The sequence below is a fragment of the Myxine glutinosa genome, chromosome 8 (assembly GCF_964187855.1).
Source record: "Myxine glutinosa chromosome 8, kmMyxGlut1.1, whole genome shotgun sequence".
In the NCBI taxonomy this organism is placed as follows: Eukaryota; Metazoa; Chordata; class Myxini; order Myxiniformes; family Myxinidae; genus Myxine; species Myxine glutinosa.
Window position 1 is genome coordinate 124,288,463 of NC_136268.1, and position 26,701 is coordinate 124,315,163.

Here is a 26,701-nt window from a genome sequence, read left to right on the forward strand (position 1 = left end):
ATTGTTGTTGTTTTTTTGTTTTTTTAGTTTTGTATCAATTTTGAATCTATGTGTAATTACGCTTATTATTAATATTATTATTATTTTGCTTTTTGTATGTTACGAACGAATGGAAATGTTATTTGTAATTGTATTCCCATCCCATTCATGGTTTCTCTGGTCTGTGTTTAAGATAGGTTGTTTCACAGTGATTGTAGTAAGTTGAATCAATGAGCAACTTGCTAATTATTCTGTTGATGGTGCTTACTTGCTTACTTACTTTCTGGATTTTGGACTTTGCAGGTGTTCGGAAATTCCAGTGAATTGCCTCGATTAGCTTGCCGTGCGTCATTGGTCGCGCCTTACTTTGGAGTTACTGATTAATTGAAAAGTAAGTTGGAAATGTTTGTGGATATGCAGGGCGGGTTCAGAGTTATATTAAAGTCAAAAGTGGATGGTGATAAAATATGATTGAATTACTCAGAAAATTAGGTGGAGGTGATATAACTCCTTTGGTCGCAATTCAAAACTAACAATTCACAGTTTTCTATGTAATACCATAATGGGATTTGAGGTGACATTGAGTTGAGTAGATAATAAATCCCGTCATCATAACTATAAGTTATGTTTTCTTCGTTAAAATTTCTCAGTTTTCAGAGGGGTACTGATTATATTTAAGCATGTTCCTTTTTTAATTTTTGTCAAATAATTATTTGCCCGAACTCAATTCAGATCAGTTTGTTACTTTTTTCTTTTTTTTAATTTATGTCGAGCAAAAAAAGGAAGTGGTCGGAGAATTACGTGCGGTACGGGTACACGTGTTTGACGGAACGGGACGGAAGTCAGGGTCCTCAATGCATGCTTTGCAATGTCAAGTTGAGCAACTCCAGCCTAGCACCAGCAAAACTACAGGAACATTTCAAAACTCTGCATGGTGAGGGGCAGTACAAAGACGCAACGCTGGATGAATTCAAATTGAAGAGAGTCCGATTCAACGCAAGTGCTACCTTGCCCACTCTCGGCTTCGTTCCAATGGACAAACCGATCCTCACCGCGTCGTATGAAGTTGTGTACCTGATCGCAAAGCAGAGCAAACCGCACACCGTTGGCGAGACACTCATCAAACCGGCCGCGTTGAAGATGGCCAACATCATGCTGGGAAAAGCTGCTGAAAACAAGTTGTCTCTCGTTCCACTCTCAAATGACACCATCAGATGCAGAATCGACGACATGAGGCACGACATCCTCGCCCAGGTAGTTGCAGATTTAGTCGCAAGCCCGACGAAATTCAGCCTTCAACTCGATGAGACCACCAACGTTTCGAATTTGAGCCAGCTCATCTTATTTGTGCGTTATGTCAAAGGAGATGAGATCAAGGAAGACTTTCTGTTCTGCAAGCCTCTCACAACAACGACAAAGGCAGCTGACGTGAAGAAGCTTGTGGACCAACGGCCTCTCGTGGAACATGGTGTCTGCAGTTTGCTCGGACGGAGCTCCAGCCATGCTGGGATGCAACTCCGGTTTTGGAGCGCTGGTGAAGGCCGATGCACCACACATCATCGTCACGCACTGCGTCCTGCACAGACACGTGCTGGCATAAAAAACGCTTCCTGCAAAACTGGCCAATGTTCTGAAAATCGTCGTTGAAACTGTGAATTACGTGTGAAGCCGTGCTCTGAATCATCGCATCTTCAAAGAGCTGTGCAATGAAATCGGCTCTGAATTCGAAGCCCTTCTCTACCACTCTGACATTTGATGGTTATCACGAGGGAAGGAAGTGAGCCGTGTTTTTGCCTTGCGTGTAAAATTAGCCCTGTTTTTGCGAGAACACCAGCATTACCATGCAACATTACCATGCATTACCATGCACTTCCACGAGTCAGAGTTCATCCTCGCCTTGGCGTACTTGGCTGACATCTTCGACGCACTCAGTCATCTCAATTGCCAGATGCAGGGCGGTGGAGTGAATGTCATCGAATCTGAAGAAAAGCTGAGCACTTTCCGAAAGAAGTTACCGTTGTGGAGGCGGCGAACAGAGAACGACAACTTCGTGAACTTTTCGCTACTGGACGAGTGCGTGAGCGGGATCGAAGATGAGTCTGAAGTTGGAGGCACTGCTGTACTGGGGGAGCTGAAGCAAGCGATTGCCACGCACTTGGATGAGCTGGGAAAGTCATTCGACGGCTACTTCCCCGGCCAAGAGCAATACCCAGCATGGGTGCGGCAGCCGTTTACTTTCGACGTTGCAACGGCAGATGTCAACGACCAATACCTCGACGACCTCATCGAACTTCAGCAGAGCCAGACTCAACAACCTTAGGGTGGCATAGTTCCGAACCCGAAGGATCGGTAACCGACACAATTTCGGTCTTCGAGGCCGGCCGATAGGCAAAGTGTGACCAGAAGGGACAAGGTTCTCCTGACCACGTGGCCCTCGACTTGGTGGGGTTTGTCCGCACAATGTGGGCGCTTTCAGGATGAACTTTAGCCGGGGAGCGTTTGGGCGCCCCGGTCTGATACCCCCCCCCCCTTCACATGCCTCCCCCCCAAAGCCCTCTCCCTCCCACAGATCTCTCGATGTCTCCATGTCTCTCGGTCCCTGCTCTCAAATGTTGTGTTTGTGTCCTTCCCCCTCTCTCCCCATCTTGTCTACCGCTCCCGATGTTATTTGTTTTATGTGTCTGTTTGTCTTTCTGTGTGATTAATGTTCGCTCTTTCACGAGCCTCGATCTTGTATACAAAAAAAAAGAAAAAAAACCTCTCTTCGGCACAACAACGCTCTCAACGTTTTGGTGCCACCAAATGGAAGGGTATCCTCACATCGCTAAAATTGCCCTTGCGATCCTCACGCCGTTCGTTACAACGTATCTCTGCGAGCATGCGTTTTCGAAACTGGTGGACATTACAACAAAGAAAAGGAGCAGGCTTGCATGCGAAAATGATTTGAGGGTGGCCCTTGCCAAAACAAAACCACGCATTTCCCAGATCGCCTCCCGAAAAGAAGAACAGAAAACGCATTAAGATGCAATTCTTCTTAATTGTTTTGTCAAATTTGAGGGGTTCCGCGAGTGTTCGGTGGGTTTCGTTAGGGTTCGGTTAGGGTTCGGTGCCTTTAAAAAGGTTAAGAACCACTGTCTTAAGCAGTTGAAGCACAAGTAGAAGCATTCACATTTCCTGATGAATACTTAAGTCTCACACAGGAAAGTGCAAAATACCAAGTTCATCCAGCTTTAAGTTCATATCACATGTAAAAAAAAAAAAGTACTTTAAAATCCATGTGTCCATTGCAAACTGCCTTTTTGGGGTTGGGGATAGTGGAACTGCCTGACCAAAGTGTTGAAACCTTCCTCTTAGTTGTAAGAAATCCTCATGAGACTTACATGTGCAGGACAGTTCTGGGATCCCCAGGCTCGGCTCCATCTCCGATGACAAGAGTATCATAGCCCCGCTCGAGGTCAAATTCTTCAAACCATGCCTCAATAACCTAGTGACCATGTGCACGTCTTTGTTAAAAATAATTTTTATATTTATAGGCACAACCAGAGTTCAGCAATGCAAATGCAACTAGGCAGAATCCCAAAATGCAAAGCCTGTCCACATCTGCTTTGTACTTGAAATAAACTTGAAGAAAACACCAGCTAAAAACATATAAATATTTGTATATTTTATTCATTTGTGTTCTCCATATTCTCATAATAACGATTTGTTGTAGATTTTATGACAAAAGCTGAGATGGTAAAAAGTTATGGCATGGGCAGACACGCTGAAGCTCAATGGTAAATAAATAAAGAAACAAGGAAGCAATTCCAAAACCAGCCATCTAACACTTGTCACGCTATCATTATTTACCATTATCGTTATCAGTCTGCACTTACCTATTCCTAAGAGGTGGACAAGTATGGGTGACCTCAATTTGATATGGGTAAAAAAGATCCCTCTCTATTTCCAATTGAAGGATGGGGTGAGAGAGAGGAGGGGTGAAGTGAGAGGGTAGGGCCAGTGAGGTGAGAGCAGAGAGCCAGTGTGGGGAAAGTGAAGTGGAGGAAGGGGATACCAGATGCCATTCTCCTTCACCTGGGAGAGTGATGAAGGAGAAGAGTGATAGAGGGGAGGGGAGAGAGGAGAGAAGGAGAATGCTGTCAGGCATATTCAAATAGGTTCAGTCACTCAAACTCTTGGGTTTCACTATCAGCCATTATCTATCTTGGGTAAGCCCCACATTTAAAAGTTGGCCTCCAGAGCTAGACGTTGACTGGGCACCCTCCGCTGTGCAATTTCCTTCATGGGCACACCTGAGCGCCTCTCCACCTTCAAGGCCTTCATCCACAGCTTGATGGAGTACTGCTCTCCCCTCTGTACTGACTCCCCTGCCTCACATCTTGCTCAGCTTGATGTCGTGGAAACCAAGGCTTTTTTGTGTAATCAAATGGAGGCGCAAAGCACCCCTCCCTTTATATGAGGGATCGTTTCTCTGTATGCAGCTTTAACATGGAGACTGAAAATACGTTTTTCGGCTTCGACTGCACGAAATCGGCTGCAAATTTCAGAAGTAAATGCTTTGTATGTTGAGGTAATATGTTCCAAATTTCAGCAACGTCCGTTCATGCATTCTTGAGTTTTATTGAGAAAACCCACGAATTCACGTTGGTGTCTGTCAGTCCGACAGTCCATCCATACAAAATGTGTTGGTGCTCAATGATATGAAATTGTGGGTTCCATCTCCGAGCTGTGTCCTCCTTCCTTAATACATTACTGACGATGCAGTCCCTGTGTTGACCGCGCGGTGAGTGGCTTATAAAACCACCTGTAAGTGAGGAGGGTTCATTTCTGCTGATATGGGTCTTCAAGTTGGTGAGACCGCTAATGACATGCATATGTATCCGCAAATGTCTCTGCATTGCCTCGGCATTAATGAAGGTTGTCTGGGAATGCTTGCTTATTAGTGCTTTATATTTCCTTTATAGATGTGTTGCATTCAAGTGAATAAAAGCTCACTTTGGAGTCTACTGGTGGATATCCTTGATTTCATCACACTCACATCACAAGGGCTATACATTGAAACTAGCTGAAACTTGGAATATACATCGGCCAATAGATCTAGTTAATGGCTTTCGAAACAAATTCCACCTATGTGCCATAGTTTTTGCTTTAAAATTAAATATATATATATATATATATATATATAAATATACTGTAAGCGAGGAGTGTCAAAAAGCCTTTTTGGGGTTTTGCTTTAAAAAAAATTTGCTTTAAAATAGTATTTGCTTTAAAATTAAATATATATATATATAAATATACATATATATTATATTAAAGCGCGGCAGTAGTGTAATAATGTTGCTTCTGGGACACCTCCGTTTAACATGGGAAATCCCTATCTAATGTCATTTACCCCCTTGTCTTTTTCAAAAATCATAAACACCTCTATTTCTCCCACCCTCATCTTTATGAACCTTTTGTCTGTAGTACCTATCCTTAATGTTGTTCATTAGACCACTCAAACACTACAAATATTTGTTTTCTCTTATAGACCTATCATCCTTCTTCTACATATCATCTGGCAGATTAATCTTTGACCCATTCACTTCCATATTAATTCTTTCCCTCCCTCATTGCCCCTAAACACCTATATTTCTCTCACCCTGTTCTTTACGAACCTTCTAACCTTTTGACATGTTATCCTTATTCATTAGACCACTTAAACACCTGTGATCCTTCTGACCTCATGGACCTTTTAACCTTTTACTCTTAATATCATCTGGTGAATATAACCCACTCAAACAACGACCCTACAAATATTTGTTTATGCGTGGGAAATAATTTAATTCTCTTGCCACTCTCTTCACCATCTAATATATTAACAAAAAAGATGATTGAGTTTGGTTCTTTATTAAGATATTTTAACTGAGCTAAGATAAAATGGTAAACCTCCCTCAATGTTCTTGTTTGAGCACCTCCAGTGCCACATACCATTTTTAAATTAAAGTATATATTTTCCTGACAACCATCAAAGTTTTCCGTCCACTCAAAAATATTTCCATCTTTTTTACCCAATTCACCGGTATTTAAATTAATTCTCTTATTTGTTTTGTGAATTTTTTTACCAGTTGCCTTTTCAATTATACCTATTTGATATTTTTCACATTCATTATGTTTTCCATTTATATACCAAGGTTGATTACACCTCCACTCTTTAGTCTGGTTGATACTTGGTTCTATCATTTATATAATAGTAAAAAAGGCGGCGGTAGCCCGTTAAAATCCCCAACCCCCCCTTTTTAACTTATCACTTATATATATCTTATCACTTATGTATATCTTATCACTTATATATATCTTATCACTTATATATATCTTATCACTTATATATATCTTATCACTTATATACTTATATAACCATAAGGGAGACTATCAATTCCATTTTCTAAAATAAACCTCTTATCATCAAAAGCCCCCAATGCTTTCTTATTCACCTCTTCTGAATATAATTGATGTTTATAACTTCTTATTCCATTAATCTTTCTAAACTCTTCTTTCTTTGTTGTTAAACAGTTATAATAATCCTTAAAGTTTATTGTTTCTTTAATGACATTTTTCTTTACACCTTTTAATTTCTTATCAGTTTTTTCAACGTTATTCACAATGTATTTATAAGCATAAGCCTTAGACCTCAATCCCACAAATTCACTCATGACATTTCCTCCTAATTCATCCTTGAACTTTCCAATCACCTTTTTATTTTTAGAAGAGAACAACTCACTCTCTGGACTGTAATTACTCGTGTCATAGATATTAATGTCTCTTTTCATGTCTGAATAAACATCGTTGGTATTAATTTTCAAAATAAAACTATCTGTATCCATATAAAGTAGATTAACATCATTTTGATATTTCTTCCTCAAGTTATTATAAAAGTAATCATACATTAATGACTTTGATAAATCAAGAATTGTTGTCCCAATATAAATAGGTTTGTTCATTTCAATACTCTCTTTAATCAAATGGATCGCACAAAAGTTCTCAGTAAAGACCTCAGCTCGAGTAAAACTCGGTCTATTAATTAATTTTGATGCTTGTTCCCAAGATGTTGATAATCTGATATTTTGTCTTTTCCTCACATTCTCCATAGTCTTACCAAAGACCGCATTATTCATCAATTTATAAAAGTCTTTCTCAAAATCTGTTTTTGACTCTGTTCTTCTTTGTGTATTAAAATCAATGTACCCCTTTAACCAATGACTTTGATTGAACTTTAGAACCCTATGGATCTTCTCTACTCTTAGACCTTTTGATAAATATTGTCGCAAATTTCTTTGGTGTAGAACATAATTTTTCTTGTTATATAATGTAGTAAGTAATTTTTCTGTTGATTCACCTATATCAAACGATCGTTGATAATCACTCAACCATTCTTTCTTTGGACTTTCTTTCTCACAAGCAAATGGGAGATCTTTGTGTAGGTTATGGAGTTCCTCTGGATATTTTAAATCAATTTCAAAATAATAACCAACTTTTTCTTCATCCAATTCTTTTTGTGTAGAGATACATACATCTTGTAAAACGTTTTTGTAGTCTTTTTCCTTTACCCATCTAAGTTTTCCATAAGGAAGAGCCTGAGACATTGCCCAGCCATACAGGTTGTTTGCGTCATAGTACATCAAGTAAGAACTCTCTTTCGTTGGATCATAATTTGGAAGATATTTGTTATTTGCTTTTGCGTATCTACTCGAGCAGACTTGTGAAATTCCACCTCTTTTTGCCTTTTCAATCATCAAAAGCATATCAACATCGGTTATCAAATCCAAATCTTGTTTTGTCATTTTCAACATCGCACTCCAGGCCAATCCAGGTGCTGTGTAGTAGTGAGCAGGATCCAATCCATATCCAGTGCGACAAACAGATCTAAAGGCTTCAAATACATCGGCCAATAAAAGCACATCAGTTTTGAGATACAAATCGTGATACTCGCCAAGATTCCTGATGTTATATTTTTCCCAAACATTTTGTGCGTGTACATAATCTTTATCAGATATATTACTGTTGTTTAATTTGTTATAGAAATTTTCTTTTGAAGGAAGTTGTGTTTCATTGAATCTCTCAAATGAGTCCATATAGTCATAGGGGTAAATTCCCTTTTGTGTTAGAAAATCTTTATCTAAAAAATACTCTGAAAGACATGGAAACTCTTTTAGATTTTGAACCAAGTTAACCAATGGACTTGCCATGAATTTAAATGTATCAAGAAATCTGATATGAGTAATAGGAGATGTGTGAATTGTTTTTGTGAATGAAATGTATTTCTGATCCGTGTTTGGAATTGCTGAGATACTTCCAGAAGTCTTTGAGAGTTCCTTGATAAATAGATGTGTATCATAATGAGCGTTGTTATGAAGAAAGACAGGAATGAAAGAGGGGAGTTGATAATTAATATTACAACTTTGATGAGCCAGACCTCTATATTTACCAGTGAGATGACAATGGTCTCTAACCTTTAGACCTTTACCAATTTTCTCCTCACAAATATGACAGACATTGTTTTTTATAAATTCCCTTTTTTCTTTACTTGTTAAGGACATTGGTTTATTGGTTTCTCTCATTATCTTGGTTAATCGAACACAGTCTTTTTCTAGTCGTTTCACAAACTCCTCTGGGGTATTTGAGCCTCTATACATCTCTAACTTGTTATATTTATCACCAACGGATGATTTGATATAATAACAAAAACCACAAGGAGTATGTTTTTGATATTTATTTGTGTATGATTCTTTTGGATCTGGAGAAGCAGTATCAATTTTTTCTAAAATACTTTCAAAATCAGCATATATAACAAATGGATGTTTGATCTTTTTATTTTCATCTTTGAATGTGATCTTTGAGCCTTCTTTAGGCATATTGATTACCGTTGATTTATGTTCGCCACAATAATTTGAATGTTTATCTAATCTTTCTTGTGAATTGAAGAAGTTAAGACAACGCAAACAAATATATATTTTATTTGTTCTCTTACAGACTTGTGGTTTTATTAATTTAGCAATATCTTTGATGTATGTATAATGTGAATTTTCGTCTGAATTAAAATATAGAAGATTAATATGAGTTTGTTTACAATTGTCAGAAAGCTTTAAAACCTGAATGTTGTTTGTTTCTGTTAGACCATAAACATTAACTGATAAATTATTCATCTTTTCAAATTTAGGAATATCATTTAAAGTCATCGGAAACTTTAGATCTTTCGTATTTAATGTATTCTCATATTTTTTATAATGAGATACTCTTTCATCATGAAAATGTGGAGGATGTAAGTGTGCTAAAATAGACCAGAGAAAACATTTATTGTCTTTATTTTTGATATTGATAACTGCTTTTCTATTTTTGATAACACTGGGTAAATCAATGTAAGAAGAAGCTTTTAGAGGATCTGATTTAAGAATATGAATGTCTATGTAAATAATTTTTCCTATATTGAATCCACTTCCTACGATTGAATTATCCACATCTTGCTCTTGTTTAATAAGTTCATCATAGACTCCTGATGTTTTAAAATCTTGATATGAAGATATAAAGTGTGGCTCAGTTCTCATGTATGGTGCATCTATAACTCCTTCATCCTTTGTCATTTCTAATTTTACTCCCATATAAAATTTAAGTGGTTTCATTTCCTTTAGTGTTTTTTCAATCAACGTTTGAACAGCAGGTTTAACTATTTCTACAGCATCAACTATAGACTCTGGTTCAGGAGGTTTGAAGTTAAAGACTCTTATTTTAATATGTCCTTTGAATGCTCCATCAGAGTTTTTAGTTGTGATAAAATTTGATAAATGTAGATTTGTTTTAAGATGTATTTTGAAGCCTTTCTTGAGGATATTTTTATTACATGTAGAACAGTGTTTTGTTTCAGGTGGAAGAGGGGAAAGTTTGTTTAAAATGTTGTATGTATGTTTTGCGGTGAGAATATGTTGTTTATAATATTTTACTTCCTTCTCGCAAGTATCACAATAAACCATATTTATAGCGTGAGAAAACGTGGTGTTTTATATATATCACTGTGCTTAAAATAAAACACTTTTGAGCTTTACAGCTCCGTTTTATATATATCGCTGTGCTTAAACTAAAACACTTTTTCACTCAGAATCATCTAAGTCATAACTATCACATGAATACTCAGAATCATACTCAGAGTCATCAATAAAGCTACTCTCATAACTATCATTTGAGCACAAACTATTAGTATCATAACTATCATCTGTGTTCAATGAAATACTATCATCACCATCGTCCGAGTTCAATGAAATACTATCATCACTATCGTCCGAGTTCAATGAAATAGTAAAATCTTCACTGCTGTAATGACTCATATTTAATTAGCAGAAAAAACCTTTCCATCTATACCAATATACTTTCTTTCATTAACGGATTCAATCTCTACATTTTTAATATCAAAAGTTATCTTTAAATAATCTCTAACTATCATAGAACGAAATGACATTTCACCAGAAATATTAACATCATTCATTTTACTTAGATCTACACCCTTTGGATTATTAAAGAAAATACAAATGTCTCCTCTAGAATTATTAATGGTCTTATCATTCTTTTTCAAAGTATCGTGGTCAATCACTTTTTCAAGCTTTGAATAAATTGCCAGGAGTAGAGGAGAAACTTTTGTTAGATTTACTTTAATGGATGTCTTTCCAGGTATAGTTAGAGCTCTTCCTTTAAATGAAATAGAGGGGCTCATGTTATTTTCCATAACTGGTTTTACCCAAAAATTTCCATATTTATCTTTGTTCAATTTAACATCTTTGACATATTTTTCTATATCTTCCACCGAAGTAGAGATTGATTGAAATTTGTCTTTTGTGCTTTGAAACATTGTATTTATTAATGAATAAACTTGCGTTTAGTTTAAGTAAAAATTTACTATATAAATATGATAAGTTCTGAAGGATATTTAGAATTTCCAGACTCTCCATATGATAAATTAGAGAATTGTCCAGCTTGTGATAGAATAGGGCTTAATAATGAGGGTTCATATAAACAATGTTTATTCTGTGATTATATTCTAATTAATGATAATAAGAAATATAAAAAAACATATAACTCTTTTAAATTAGAACCAAAAATGAATTACTTTACAAGATTAATAAGAGAGATGAATGTTAAGCATTATGGTGATAATACACCATTTCTTACAAGGAAAGAGACTCTTTGTATTGAGGAAATGTATAAGGGTTTAATGATATTTATTATTCAAAATAATTTTAATGGAAATGTTAATACAAGATACTATATAAATAAAATAATGAATTATTTTGAAATTAAACCCGAACTCAGGATAAAATATAGAGTTTCTAAAATAGCTCAAAAAAAGTTAGATGACTTGTTTTCCAAATATATAAATGAATGATTTTTTACCCGTTTGGGAAAATAAGATAAAGTTTAATAACCATAAAAACATTCCAAATTCATTGAGATGTCTAATAGTTGGTTCAAGCGGATGTGGGAAAACCTGTTTACTTTTAAAGATGCTCCTTGGTCCTAATTTTTTAGATTATGATAATTTAATAATTTTTACAAAGTCAAGTTTTCAACCCGAGTATCAACTACTCTCACAGGGTTTTAATGCAGGTCTTAAAAAGGAAGACATTATCGGTTTATTTAAACTTCAAAACAAACTGAATGATTATAATATTGAAGATATAATACAATTATTTTGTGATACACAGAAATCAAAATCGAAACCCATAACTTGTATTCTCAGTGATAATACGGATGATATACCTTCACCTCAAGATTTAGATAAATCAAAAAAGAACCTCGTCATCTTTGATGATTGTGTTAATGAGAGAAACCAAACAGTAATGGATAGCTACTATACAAGAGGGAGACATTCTTCTTGTAATTGTATATATCTTAGTCAATCATATTTTCAACTCCCTCGACGCTCAATAAGAAACAATGCCAATACTTTTATTTTATTTAAGTTAAATTCAATAGATGTAAATAATTTTTGGAGAGATAATTGCTCTACGTTATGTAGTAAAAAAGAATTTGAAAATTATATGAAACACACGATTGGAAAATATAAATATATTGTTGTGAAACAAGATGAGATACTAAATGATATTTTTCAATAAATAAATACAGAAAATGAATACCGAAGAAAGAGAAAGAAAGTTTAAGGAACATCAACAATTAGTTTCAAAAGTTGTTAAACAACAGGAAGAGATAAAGAAGAAACGGAGACAGAAACTAACTGGTGAAGAAGCCTTTGAAAGAAAACAAGAGAAATTCTTTAAACCACTTTTGAAAACTCAACACTCACCTACAGTTCCCACGGTAGAATTTACTCCGAAAAAACTTCAAATGCTCAAAGATTTTAGTCAGATAACAAAACAAGAACTTGGTGAATTAGAATATGATGACGAGGGATTATTTCGGAAACTTGAGCAGGTAAATCAACCCCCTAATTATGTTGTGGAAGCTCTTCAAAACAATGAATATTCGGCGGGTTCAAAAACCAGAGCAGGTCTCATTCCAACAGAAGAACCAGCAGTGTTTCATCTTGTGGAAGAAAAGGTATTGATATTTAATGATGAATTGATGTTCTTGAGTTCTACTCAACCAAATGTTAAATTAACTCCAAGATTAATGTTTCTTCTAACAAACCCCGGATTCAGCGGTTCAAAATATTTTGAGGAACCACTTGATATGGAAAGAGAGGAAGATAGGGTATATATTGAGTTGTTAAATGCACTTGATTATGGAGTTTCTGTTGCTGGTAAAAGTAAGAAGAATGAGAAGGAGAAACATATTATTGATGCTTTAAGTAAACTTGGTTCAGGTGTTAGTTTTCTTCCAAATGACCCATCACAATTAGTTAATAGGCTATTATTGTTGTTAGGTAGTAAGAAGGCTGGAAACAACAATTGTTTTAATGAATCCTCAGCCATTTTAGATCAGTTGATGAATATGAAAATAATTAATAAATGTCAATACAAAGATATTTTATTAGATATTAAATAAGATGAGAAGCACAATTCTTAGTTTTAATTTCACAACGAGCGATTACACAGCTTCATTCCCTTACCCACTACAACTTGACCCCCTTACCTCATATGAGGCATCTTTGTTGTCAATGGAAACTTACAATACCCTTTTTAATATCACAGAGAAAAACAACAAGTTTAGTTATAATCCAGGCACTGCCTACAAAACTATAACTGTTTCACCTGGAGCTTACGAGATTTCTCAAATATCTTCAGAAGTCTCTCGCCTTATGAAAGAAAAAGGTGATGAACCAAAAAATATTGTAATAGATATTCAAAAACACACTTCAAAATCAACTATTAAACTTAAAAATAATTATAAAGTTGATTTCACGATTGAAAATTCGTTTAGAGAGCTATTGGGTTTCTCTTCAAAAAAGATTGAAAATAACGGGACGTTTTACAGTGATAATGTTATCCAAATATCCTCCGGTATAAATTCAGTATTAATTCATTGTGATTTGATTGATGGTGCTTATAACGATGGAATAAGAACAAATACAATATTTTCATTCAGTGCATACTCAACCCCGATTGGTTATAAATTTAATATGGAACCAAAAAATCTTGTCTATTTACCTGTGTCAGGAAAAACCATATACAGAGTAAATTTTAGGATAACCGACCAAGATAATCGTATGATATCCTTTAATGATGAAATTATATCCATCAGAATTCACCTACGTGAAGTTTTTCAATAAATAAATAATGGTTATTGTGAGAAAACACGAGTTGGGAAAATATAAAATAATTACAGGGGAGGGCATGTTCCTTTCACCAGACTATACAAGGTATGTGGGTAGAGGATACTATAAACCTAAGAGACAACGAGGTGTAGGTCATCAATTTCGAAATAAAGGAGATGGGATAATTGATACTCTAATGGGTATTGGTTCAACCATCCTTAAACATAAAGACCTAATTGGTTCAACTGCTTCTGCCGTGGGCTCCGTTGCGGGTGCTATAAAGAGTATAAAAGATGCTCAAAAGGAGTCTCATAAATTACAAGCAATCAAAGAAATAAAAAAAGGTAAAACTCAACTATCTTCACAAGAACGACAAAAAATCATTAAAATACTTGGGTCAGGGTTTCAACAATTTTAATGCTATATAAATACAAGTATGGAAGCGATTGATAGTATCTATGATTTGGATGATACGATTATCATTTCAAACTCCACTAAAAAGGAAGACTATTTTAAGGTAAATGCTATAACAGGAACAGACTGGAATTCAAACGGAACAAAAAGTTTTGAAATAAATAATCAACAAACTTACTTGAATATAGCTGATAGTTTCTTGCTGTGTAAATTTAAATTCACTAAGGCTGCGAATAATACTAATGCTACACTCGTAAATGATTTCTTCTGGAAAATGTTTGACAGTGTCCGCCTGTATATTGGAACACAAGAGGTTGAAGCGGTTGATTATGTCTCTGCTACATCTGAAATGATGAAATTTACACTATATTCGTTTAGTGATAGAATGGGTAAGGGAGCTGTTGAAGGTTTTATTCCTGATATGTCAACGGGTACAAACGCAGACCCTGGTTATAGTCAAAGGAAGTCAATGTATAATGATGAAACAAAAGCAGTGAATAGTTTTACCGTAGCAGTACCTCTTAAAGGTATATTTGGATTTTGCGATTATGATAAAGTTTTGTATGGTCTTAAAATTAGATTTCAACTACAAAGGAATGATAATGTAAATAGGTTGCTTTTTGGGGATGAAAATGCTTTTGGAGACAACAATAAATTTGTTATTAATGATTTGTGTTGGTATATCAGTGAATATACTCCTAATCTTAAAACGGAAGAGATGTTAAATAGAAGACTTAACTCAAAGAAACCACTAAATGTATCATACCTTAAAAGAAGATGTCAACACGTTAAACTGGAACACACTACCTACACTTGGAATTTGGGTGTTCTTCAAGGAAAGCCACGATACCTCTGGCTCATTTTTAAAAAACCAGATGGAGAGGACGGTACTAATAAGAATAATGCGCTGAGTGATAATGCTAAGGTGAAACAACTTCGGGTTTCTCTTGATGGCACATTTTATCCGCGAGATAGATTGGAAATCGATTGGGAAAAAAATGATTATGCGGAAGCCTACAAGTCCTACCAAAAGGTGTGTGAAAGTAATGGTAATAATGATCCTATTTTGGATATGGTTGCATTTAAAGGTTTATATACAATCTACGCAATTGACCTGAGTTCTCAAAAGGAAACTATAAAGTCTAATCGAGTGGATACTTCTCTATACATTGAAAGAGGGGAGAATGAAGAAGTTGATGCTTATTGTTTGCTTTTGGAGGAAACAGAATTACAGATTAATACAGATAATGGTGTTATGATTAATATCACATAGGTTTTTTCTCATAAATAAATGGTTGGGGTATATGTTAATCAAATCAATCTTAATAAATTAACATCTTGTATTCAAAATCAAAAGCCTTGTATTATTAATGTTAATACAATTCAAAGAAAAGGAGCTGTAAGAATTGATGTTTTACTCACACACACACAAGTAAAAACACTAAATGATGTTGGATCACTTAAAATTAAAATGACGAAACCTATGTTAAAGAAATATTCAATAGACGAGTCAAGAGGAGGATTTCTCCCGTTTCTAATTCCTTTATTTGCTGGTTTAAGTGCGGCGGGAGCATTGACTGGTGGTATTTCAGCAGCGGTAAAAACTGCTAACGAAAGGAAGGCACAACTAAAAGCTCAAAAAGAATTGGAAAGACATAACAAGGAGTTGGAGAAACAAATTAGTGGAAGTGGTGTAATTGTAGATTTTGCTCAAAAACTTGAAAGTCTACCTGATAAAGCTAGATTGTTGGTTGGTGATATGCTTTCCTCTATCGCTCAAGCGGGTGTTAAACTAACTAAACGGGGTAATGGATTGTATCTTTCTCATAAATAAATGGATAAATGGTTTAAACAATTTGGAAAGAATACAACGTCAAATATAGAACTAGCCAAGTATTGTAAAACACTAAAAATTGATAATGTGGTAATCTGTATGAGAGATGAATTAATACATATAAATAAGAATACAAAGAATATTATTATGAATTTAGACACACAGAATGGTTCTCATTGGGTTTGTATTCATAATAGTCAGGATAAATATTATTTTGATAGTTATGGTATGCCACCACCTGTTGAAGTAATACAATTCTTACAGAATGGTGTTTATCAAACATTTCAAGTTCAAGAAATTAATTCTAAATGTTGTGGTCAATTATGTTTATATGTATTATTTCAACTCAACAATAATGAAAAGTTTTATGATATCATTTTTAATCTAATATAAATGACTTATGTTGGAAAAGATGGTTCTATCTTTGGAAAATCCTCTCAGGATATTGATTTATCAAATTATTATACAAAGGCACAGGCTGAACGACAAAAATATAGTGTAAGTAAAAATATTAATATGAAGAATACTTATAAATTAATCAATTATCCAAACCCTACAGATGCGAATGACTTAATTAGATTAAGTGATTTATCACAATATATATTTTTAAAGAAAACAGCACGTTTTGTGAAAGAAGTAAAATTTACAACCACAACACCTGGTTATACTGACCATACACCTTTCCTCATTGAATTTAACTACCTGCTTACAATTGAATTTTATAAAGAAGGACATTTAGTTAATATGCGAATTAATAAATGGGGGTATGATATGCCTGATTTAGGGTATAATTGGTCTTTTTCAATAAACATAGAAGACCTACATGATTTAAATCAGTCTCGTAAAGAAGAATATTATCCACTTGGTGAAGATAAGGATTTATGTGGAAGTACAATTAGTAAACAACAAATACGTGATTTTAAGAAAATAAAAATATATGATAGTATAGCGATGGTTCGCATGACAAAGAAGGAAGGTAATGAGATAAGGATAGAAAGCCGAGGAATACAAACCGATTTGGTAGTGGGAAGATGGGGTGGTATTACCTGTCATAATATTAATCTCACATATATTTCTGATACATAAATGGCAGGAAGAAGACTACAAGAGAATTATAATTTTTGTATTCAAGGATACCTACAAGAAAAGGGTGCTCGGTATTACATACCTTATGATTTGGAGCATATACATGGGAATTTTGTCATAAAAAACTGGCCTTATACTGATATTGTTAAACCCACAAATAGAGACTTGTTTAAAATATTAAATAAAAATGAACTTCTCAAAGTTATGAAATATAAAACTCTTTTAGAAATCGTCAACAAATCTTATTGGTATCCTATTATGAGAAAAATAATTATAGATACAAGAATATCTCAAAATCCAGATGAGTATATGTATAATATTCTTTGGGGTTCAAACTCAAGGGTAGCAAGGGATGAGGAAGGAGTTGAAGAAGAGAAGGAGGAAAGAGAGAAAAAGGAGAAGGAGGAAAGGGAGAGGGAGGAGAAGGAGGAGAGGGAGAAAAAGGAGGAGAAGGAGGAGAGGGAGAAAAAGGAGAAGGAGGAAAGGGAGAAAAGGGAGAAGGAGGAAAGAGAGAAAAAGGAGAAGGAGGAAAGGGAGAGGGAGAAAATGGAGGAGGAGGAGAGGGAGCAAAGAGAGAGGGAGGAAAAATATAAAAAGATGGAAATCACTGAGATTCATAAAAGATTGAGTGTATTAAAGCAAATAAATCAATCTCAACGCACCGAAGAGGAAATTAAAGAATTAACAACTCTTATGAAGATAATGGTTTCAAAAATAAGAACGTCAATGTCTTCAATTTCAGAGATTTAAACGAGAAAGTGGTGAAGAAGAAGAAGAAGAAGAAGGAAAAGATTATGTGATTGATGATGTTGGTGTCATTGACTTTAGTTAGTTTTTATTTGTAAATAAATGGAGGAGAGAGTGAAGGCATTCCTTAGGATTCTTTATGTTTTAAAAATAAAGATTGAAATGTATATGTTGAAAACCAAAAAGGTTTTGATACTCTGTCGGAATTTTTCTGATAAATAAATATGAGTTATTGTCTCAAATGTAAAAAGAAAACTAAATCTAAAAATATCTCTTATGTTAAAGCTAAAAATAATAGAGTTTATCAAAAAGGAATATGTCAAGTATGTGGCTCTAAAAAGTGCCAATTCATCTCTCCTAAAAGAGGAGGAGACATACAAAAGTTTCTGTCAGGAAGTAAATTTACAACAACTGGAATTCCAGGGGAATTACACCTTCCAGGGTATTCTTTCTGTGGTCCAGGAACAAACTTGGATAAAAGATTAGATGAGGCTGACAATCCTAAACCTTGGTCTAAACCTACAAATAGGGTTGACGAAGTGTGTATGAAGCATGATATTGCTTATGGGAAAACCACTACGTTGACTGAAAAACATAAAGCCGACAGCGAAATGTTGTATAATTTGTCTTTGATACAAAATCCAACGTTGAGAGAGAAAGTTGATAGGTTTATTGTGAGAAATTTGATAAATGCTAAATTGAAACTTGGTCTTGGTTATTCCTCAAAAAACTATTAGGCTCTAATGATGCCATCAAGACTGAGGAGCTTTTGGCTGAAGAATTACACAAACCTATAATCACAAAGTTTAAAAGAAGGAAGGTTTATTCTAAATACACTGACCACATATGGTCCGCTGATTTAATTGAATTGAATAATGACAGGGGATACAGGTATGCTTTAACCGTTATTGATTTGAGGAGTAGATTTGCCTGGGTTGTCCCTTTAAAAAATAAAAGGGGTGATACTTTAATGTTAGCCTTTAAGCTAATATTTGATCGGGATAAAAGGAAACCAAAGAAGTTATGGACTGATGAGGGAACAGAGTTCTATAACAAAATATTCATGAAATTTCTTAAGGGGAAGGGTATTAAATTATACAGCACCTTTAATGAAGGAAAGGCAGTTGTTATTGAGCGTTTTAATCGTACTTTAAAAGAGAAATTATATAAAAAATTCACACAACTCGGTTCTCAAAAATGGGTGTATTTAATTCAGGATATTGTAGATAATTACAATAATACAGTTCATTCATCAACACAATCAAAACCATCAGAAACATTTACAAAATTAGAATATGAAAAGGAGATTAATTTGAGAAAGCCCAAGTTTAAAGTTGGTGATATTGTAAGAATATACAAATGGAAAAGTCATTTTGAGAAAGGTTATACACAAAAATGGACTCGTGAATTATTTAAAATCATTGATGTAATGGATACAGTCCCTTGGACCTACAAATTATATGATTTAAATGGAGAAGAAATCTTGGGTTCATTTTACTCACAAGAATTACAAAAAACACAAGTAAGCAGATAATACCCTTGAAAATAATAAATAAATAAATAAAATGTAATGGGGATACGTTTTTAAATCTGTGAACCCCAAACACAGAATCCCACAACTTTTTAGTTGGGGCTTAACTTTTGTGTGTGTATAATGGGGATACGTTTTTAAATCTGTGAACCCCAAACACAGAATCCCACAACTTTTTAGTTGGGGCTTAACTTTTGTGTGTGTATAATGGGGATACGTTTTTAAATCTGTGAACCCCAAACACAGAATCCCACAACTTTTTAGTTGGGGCTTAACTTTTGTGTGTGTATAATGGGGATACGTTTTTAAATCTGTGAACCCCAAACACAGAATCCCACAACTTTTTAGTTGGGGCTTAACTTTTGTGTGTGTGTGTATGTGCGAGTGAGTCATAATAATATACAAACCCTAACCCAACCCAAGCCCTAACCCAACCCCATCCCTAACCCAAACCCATCCCTAACCCAACCCATCCCTAACCCAACCCCATCCCTAACCCAACCCCATCCCTAACCCAACCCCATCCCTAACCCAACCCCATCCCTAACCCAACCCCAACCCTAACCCAACCCCATCCCTAACCCAACCCCATCCCTAACCCAACCCATCCCTAACCCTCACATTCAAAATCCCAACCCTAACCCAATCCCATCCCTAACCCAACCCCAACCCTAACCCTCACATTCAAAATCCCAACCCTAACCCAACCCATCCCTAACCCAACCCCATCCCTAACCCAACCCCATCCCTAACCCAACCCCAACCCTAACCCTCACATTCAAAATCCCAACCCTAACCCAACCCCATCCCTAACCCTCACATTCAAAATCCCACCCAAACCCTAACATAATCTTTCTTTTCTTCTTTTTTAAATACGTATTTCTTTTTTTTTTCCTCTTCCTCCAATTCTGTCTTTCAAGGCTTTTAAGTTTGAAGAAGTAGAAATGGGAAGAAAGAATTTTCCAGCATTTTCTTCCTCGAACTTTCTTGATATTGCTTAAATCAAGCGTCATTAAATAAAGAACATTGTTCATTGCTTTAGAATCCAAAGAGTCTCCAAGAGGAACCCCACAGGTAGAGTCTCCAAAATAAAACCAACTTTCCAAGTTCCCAAGGTATAACCACATTCCTGTTGAGCCTCCAAGATAGGTATCACATTCCGAGTCATCAAAACAAAACCCCCATTCCGAGTCTCCAAAACGAAACCAGTTTTCAAAGTCTCCAAGGTAAAACTCTTTTCCTAATTTTATGAAATTTAGTGAGTCTCCAAGGTAGGCTCCACAGTTAGAACCATCTAGGCAGACCTCATAATTAGTTTTTCCCAAATTTAGTGAGTCTCCAAGGTAGGCTCCACAGTTAGAACCATCTAGGCAAACCTCATAATTTGTTTTTCCCAAATTTAGTGAGTCTCCAAGGTAGGCTCCACAGTTAGAACCATCTAGGCAGACCTCATAATTTGTTTTTCCCAAATTTAGTGAGTCTCCAAGGTAGGCTCCACAGTTAGAACCATCTAGGCAGACCTCATAATTTGTTTTTCCCAAATTCAGTGAGTCTCCAAGGTAGGCTCCACAGTTAGAACCATCTAGGCAGACCTCATAATTTGTTTTTCCCAAATTTAGTGAGTCTCCAAGGTAGGCTCCACAGTTAGAACCATCTAGGCAAACCTCATAATTTGTTTTTCCCAAATTTAGTGAGTCTCCAAGGTATAACTCTTTGGCTGGGTCATCAAGGTAGAACTCGTTCAGTGGGTTTTGTTTTGATAACTCACAATAAGTATCATCATGGTAGAACTCTTTTTCAGGATTTTGTGGATCTCCAAGGTATAACTCTTTGGCTGGGTCATCAAGGTAGAACTCGTTCTGTGGGTCTTGGTTGTTCAAAAGATCTTCAAACAAAAAAATAACTTTATCCCAAGTTGTGTTAAAAGTAGAATTTTCATTTCGTAGCTCAGATACAATTTCCTCCATCGACAAGAGGTTCGAGTCCAGTTCATCAATCTGAAGGTTGAGCGCTACACAGGTAGTAGGACTCCAAGGAATAGCAAAGTTATCCCATTCCATTTCGGCATAGGAGTCCATTCTCAAGTGAAGCAGAAAGCGTGTTTGAAAAAGCCTGTGTGGTCGGTGCCTTTTATAAGAAGGGCTGGGTGTGTGTCATTTCCTGTGGAAATTCCCTGGGCGTGTCTTAACTGGAAATGATGTGATGGAAATTCCCTGAAAATGATGTTATGTATTACCTGGAAATGATACAATGCTGAAGAGTTTATAAAGTGGGTGGGACTTAGCAAAAGTGGGAGGAGCTTAGCAAAAGTGGGCGGGGCTTAGTAAAAAGTGGGCGTGGCTTAACAAAAAGTGGGCGGGGCTTAGTAAAAATGGGCGTGGTTTACCAAAAAGTGGGCGGGGCTTACCAAAAAATGGTATGTGGCACTGGAGGCGCTCAAACAAGAACATTGAGGGAGGTTTACCATTTTATCTTAGCTCAGTTAAAATATCTTAATAAAGAACCAAACTCAATCATCTTTTTTGTTAATATATTAGATGGTGAAGAGAGTGGCAAGAGAATTAAATTATTTCCCACGCATAAACAAATATTTGTAGGGTCGTTGTTTGAGTGGGTTATATTCACCAGATGATATTAAGAGTAAAAGGTTAAAAGGTCCATGAGGTCAGAAGGATCACAGGTGTTTAAGTGGTCTAATGAATAAGGATAACATGTCAAAAGGTTAGAAGGTTCGTAAAGAACAGGGTGAGAGAAATATAGGTGTTTAGGGGCAATGAGGGAGGGAAAGAATTAATATGGAAGTGAATGGGTCAAAGATTAATCTGCCAGATGATATGTAGAAGAAGGATGATAGGTCTATAAGAGAAAACAAATATTTGTAGTGTTTGAGTGGTCTAATGAACAACATTAAGGATAGGTACTACAGACAAAAGGTTCATAAAGATGAGGGTGGGAGAAATAGAGGTGTTTATGATTTTTGAAAAAGACAAGGGGGTAAATGACATTAGATAGGGATTTCCCATGTTAAACGGAGGTGTCCCAGAAGCAACATTATTACACTACTCGCGGCGTTACGCGCGCTGCTTGTGAGCAAGGAGGAAGCGGACAAGCGGTAACATATAAACGTCTTTATTGTAAGACTACACTGTAACACTGAACTTCTCCGGGCTGGTCGCCCGGGGTATATCATGAGGCCACGCCTACCCCTCGGGCGTGGCCACCGCCCACTTGGTGCGTGGAATGATGTCACCACGCCAGTGGGCTTTTGTGTCCGCCACACGCGCCCCCCCAGAATTCCCGCGCACCTGGAGGGCCAGTTTGCGGGGCAGACGAATGACCCGGCTGAAGCGCCCCCTGGCGATCGGCGGCGTCCGGGGTGCAGGGATACCAGGTGGGATGCCCCTGGCTGCCCCTGGGATGGGTGCAGGACCGGGGGGCGCCGTGGCGGCGGGGCTGGGCGGTGCCGGGGGTCCGCCCGCAGGAGGGCGGCCCCGACGTGGGGGTCGGGCCACTGGCGGTGGATGGTCCACATCGAGGTGGGCCGGCTTGAGGCGGTCTACCGAAACGCGGTCAGGAGTACCGCCGATGTCCAGGGTGAAGTGCTTCGCCCCGGTCTCCAGCACGCGGAAAGGCCCGTCGTACGGGGGCCGCAGTGGTGTCCGATGGGCATCGTGGCGGACGAAGACGTACTCCGCCGTGCGAAGCTCCGGGGCGACGTGCGTCGGTGGGTGCCCGTGGCATGCCGTTGGCACCGGGGCGAACCTCTGGGCGGTCTCTTGCAGAGCGGAGCGCTGCTGTGCCGCGGACCATGGTGCCGTGGAGTCGGGGAGGAACTCGCCCGGCACCCGCAGCGGTTGCCCGAAGACCAATTCCGCCGCGGATGCGCGCAGGTCCTCCTTGGGCGCCGTCCGGAGGCCCAGCAGGACCCAGGGGAGCCTGTCGACCCAGCCGCCGTCGCGGAGGGTGGCCCGGAGCGCGGCCTTCAATGAGCGGTGAAATCGCTCACACAGGCCGTTAGCCTGGGGGTGGTAGGCCGTGGTTCGGTGCAGCCGGACCCCGAGCCCCTGCGCAACCGCCCCCCAGAGCTCCGAGGTGAACTGGGGGCCGCGGTCGGATGAGATGTCTGAGGGGGCGCCGAACCGGGCGACCCAGGTGGCGATGAAAGCCTGCGCGACATCGGCCGCCGTTGTCGACGCCAAGGGCACGGCCTCCGGCCACCGGGTGGTGCGGTCCACCATGGTGAGGACGTAGGTGAAACCCCGCGAGGGGGGCAGAGGTCCCACCAGGTCCACGTGGACGTGGTCAAACCGGCGTTCCGGCACCGTGAACGGGGCCAACGGGGCCTGGGTGTGCCGGTGCACCTTGGCGCGCTGGCACGTGAGGCACGTCCTGGCCCAGCCGCGGACGGCCTTCCGGAGGCCATGCCAGACGAACTTGTCGGCGATCAGCCTTTGGGAGGCCCTCGCGCCCGGGTGGGACAGGCCGTGGATGGCGTCAAACACCTGGCGCTGCCAGCCCGCGGGCACAATGGGGCGAGGACGCCCGAGGGAGACGTCGCACAAGAGGGCCGCGCCCGCGCCGTCGAACGGCACCTCGGTGACGCGGAGGCCCGTGACGGCGGTCCGCAAGGCCTGGACGTCGGGGTCAGCGGCCTGGTCCGCTGCCATCCGGGCATAGTCGATGCCGAGGTGGACTGCGTGGGCGACGGCCCGGGAAAGGCAATCCGCCACCGGGTTGTCCTTCCCCGCGACGTGCTGGATGTCCGTCGTGTACTCGGACACGGCCGAGAGGTGACGCTGCTGCCGGGCCGACCACGGCTCGGTGACCTTGCCCATCGCGAAGATCAGCGGCTTGTGGTCGACGAAGGCAGTGAACGCCCGGCCCTCGAGCAGATGGCGGAAGTGCCTGACCGCCAAGTGAAGTCCGAGCAACTCGCGGTCGAAGGTACTGTAACGGCGTTCGGGCGGGCGAAGCTGCCGGCTAAAGAACGCCAGCGGTTGCCAAGCTCCACGCACCCATTGCTCGTGCACCGCGCCCACCGCGTAGTCCGAGGCATCGGTGGTGAGGGCGATCGGTGCATCGGGCGCCGGGTGCGCGAGCATGGTGGCGTTAGCCAAGGCGAGCTTCGCGCCCGTGAACGCCGTGTACATCTGCTCGGTCCAGGTAACGTCGCCTTTGCCCGGCTTACCTCGGAGAGCTTCGTGCAGGGGGCGCAGGAGCTGGGCGATACGGGGCAGGAACCGATGGTAAAAGTTCACCATGCCCAGGAACTCCTGCAGCCCTCTGATCGTGCGGGGGCGCGGAAACCCCTTCACCGCCTCCACCTTGGCCGGCAGGGGGACGGCTCCGTGCCTGGTGACACGGTGCCCCAGAAAATCGATTGTGGCGGCGCCGAACCGGCACTTTGCGGGGTTCACAATCAGGCCATGCTGGCCCAGGCGTTCGAAGAGCGTGCGGAGGTGGCGTAGGTGCTCTTCGCGGGACGCGCTGGCGACGACGATATCGTCCAGGTAGACGTAGACAAAATCCAATTCGCGCAGGACGCTGTCCATCAGTCGCTGGAACGCCTGAGCCGCATTCTTCAGACCGAAGGGCATGCGCAGGAACTCGAAGAGTCCGAATGGCGTGATGACCGCCGTCTTCGGGACGTCCTCCGGCCTGACGGGGACCTGATGGTAGCCGCGTATGAGGTCCACCTTCGAGAAGAAGGACCTGCCCGCCAAACGGGCGGAAAAGTCCTGATTGTGGGGGACGGGGTAGCGGTCGGGAGTCGTGGCGTCATTGAGACGGCGATAGTCCCCGCACGGTCGCCATCCCCCGCCGGGCTTCGGCACGATGTGCAGCGGCGACGCCCAAGCGCTCTCTGAGCGCCGAACGATGCCGAGTCGCTCCAGGGTAGCGAACCCCGCTTTTGCCACCGCCAGCTTCGTCGGCTCGAGGCGGCGTGCCCGGGCGTAGACCGGTGGCCCGACGGTGGGGATGTGATGGGCCACCCCGTGCTTGACGGCCCCCGCCGAGAAGGTGGGCCGCGTGAGGGCCGGGAAGCCGGCGAGGAGGCGGGTGAATGCGTCCGCTGCCGGAAGCGTAAAGACCAACGTGGCCGGAACCGAATCGTTCGGCAAGCCGCTTGGCAAGCCGCTCGTTGAGCTGGGCAACGCACATGCGAGCGAGCTGAACGTCTCGGCCTGGACAAGCCGTCTGCGCTTGACGTCGACCAGGAGCCCATTAGCGCACAGGAAGTCCGCGCCAAGCAGTGCCATGGGCACATCGGCGGTGACAAACGTCCATCGGAAAACCTGCCCTCCAAACCGCAGAGAGAGGCAGCGTTTTCCGTATGTACGGATGGGCGTCCCGTTTGCGGCAAGCAGCGCGGGGCCCCCACCCGCGGCGTGCTTGTCTGACGTGCCGGCGGGAATGACACTCACCTGTGCTCCCGTGTCGCACAGGTAACGGCGCCCAGAGAAGGTGTCCGTTATGAACAGCAGGCTGCTCGAACGGCCGGCGCTCATCGCCACAATTGAGCGCCGGCCCGGGCGTTTCCCGACCCGTTGAAGGAGCACGGCGGATGACACCGCCGAGCTTCGTGGCCGAACTTGGCGTGGAACCAGCACCAGGTGGTGGAGCTGGAGGAGCGCGGCTGGCTCCGCCAGGCCGGTGGAGTCGACGGGTTTCCCCGCGGTGGCGGTTTTCGCCGCGGCGGTGGGCGGGGCGTGGCGGCGTTCACGAGGTGCGTATCGGCATGCTGCTGAAACTCAGCGTGCTGTAGAAGATGATGCTGTGGAACAGCAGCGTCGAAGGCCGTGACGGCCACGCCAACGCTCGCCCGCGTGTCCGAAGCGGCGAAGTACTTGTCCGCCTCGGCCGCCAATGCTCGGGGTACCGTTAGCCCGGTCCCGGCCAACGCGAGGCGAACCTGCGCTGGAAGTTGGCGATGGAAAAGCGCCCGGAATAGCGAACCGGGGGCTTCGTCGCCCAACAGTGACAGCATATGGTCCATTCGGACCGACGGGCACGTCTCACCGAGCTCGGGGAGATCCAGGAGGCGGTCGGCCCGTGCGTCGTCCGTGAGGCTGAACGTGGCTAGGAGTAGCCGCTTGAGTGCCTCGTACTTGTGGCCGTCCGGTGGGTGGCAAAGGACGGACACAACTCGAGCGGCCGTGCCGGGCCCGAGGGAGGCGACGACATGGCAGTAGCGCAGGTCGTCGTTGGTGAGGCGCCGAAGCTGAAATTGGGCTTCGGCTTGAACGAACCAGTCCTCGGCCTGGGCCTCCCAAATTTCGGGAAGTTTAATCGCCATTGACTTGTCGTTGGCCATTGCAATGGCGTCGCGTGTGGAAGGATCGCTACGGCAGATCCAACGTCGAGGGTCACCAGT

General features: G+C 40.7%; 1 protein-coding gene across 1 annotated transcript in view; it reads right to left on the minus strand.

Moving 5' to 3' along the window:
* LOC137433184 (CUB and sushi domain-containing protein 3-like) overlaps positions 1–26,701 on the minus strand; it is a 1,533,363-nt gene that overhangs the window by 824,986 nt on the left and 681,676 nt on the right. Inside the window, exon 15 of the mRNA XM_078783994.1 lies at positions 3,360–3,463. Within this exon, the coding sequence (XP_078640120.1) occupies positions 3,360–3,463 (104 nt within the window). The remainder of the gene's footprint in view (positions 1–3,359; positions 3,464–26,701) is intronic.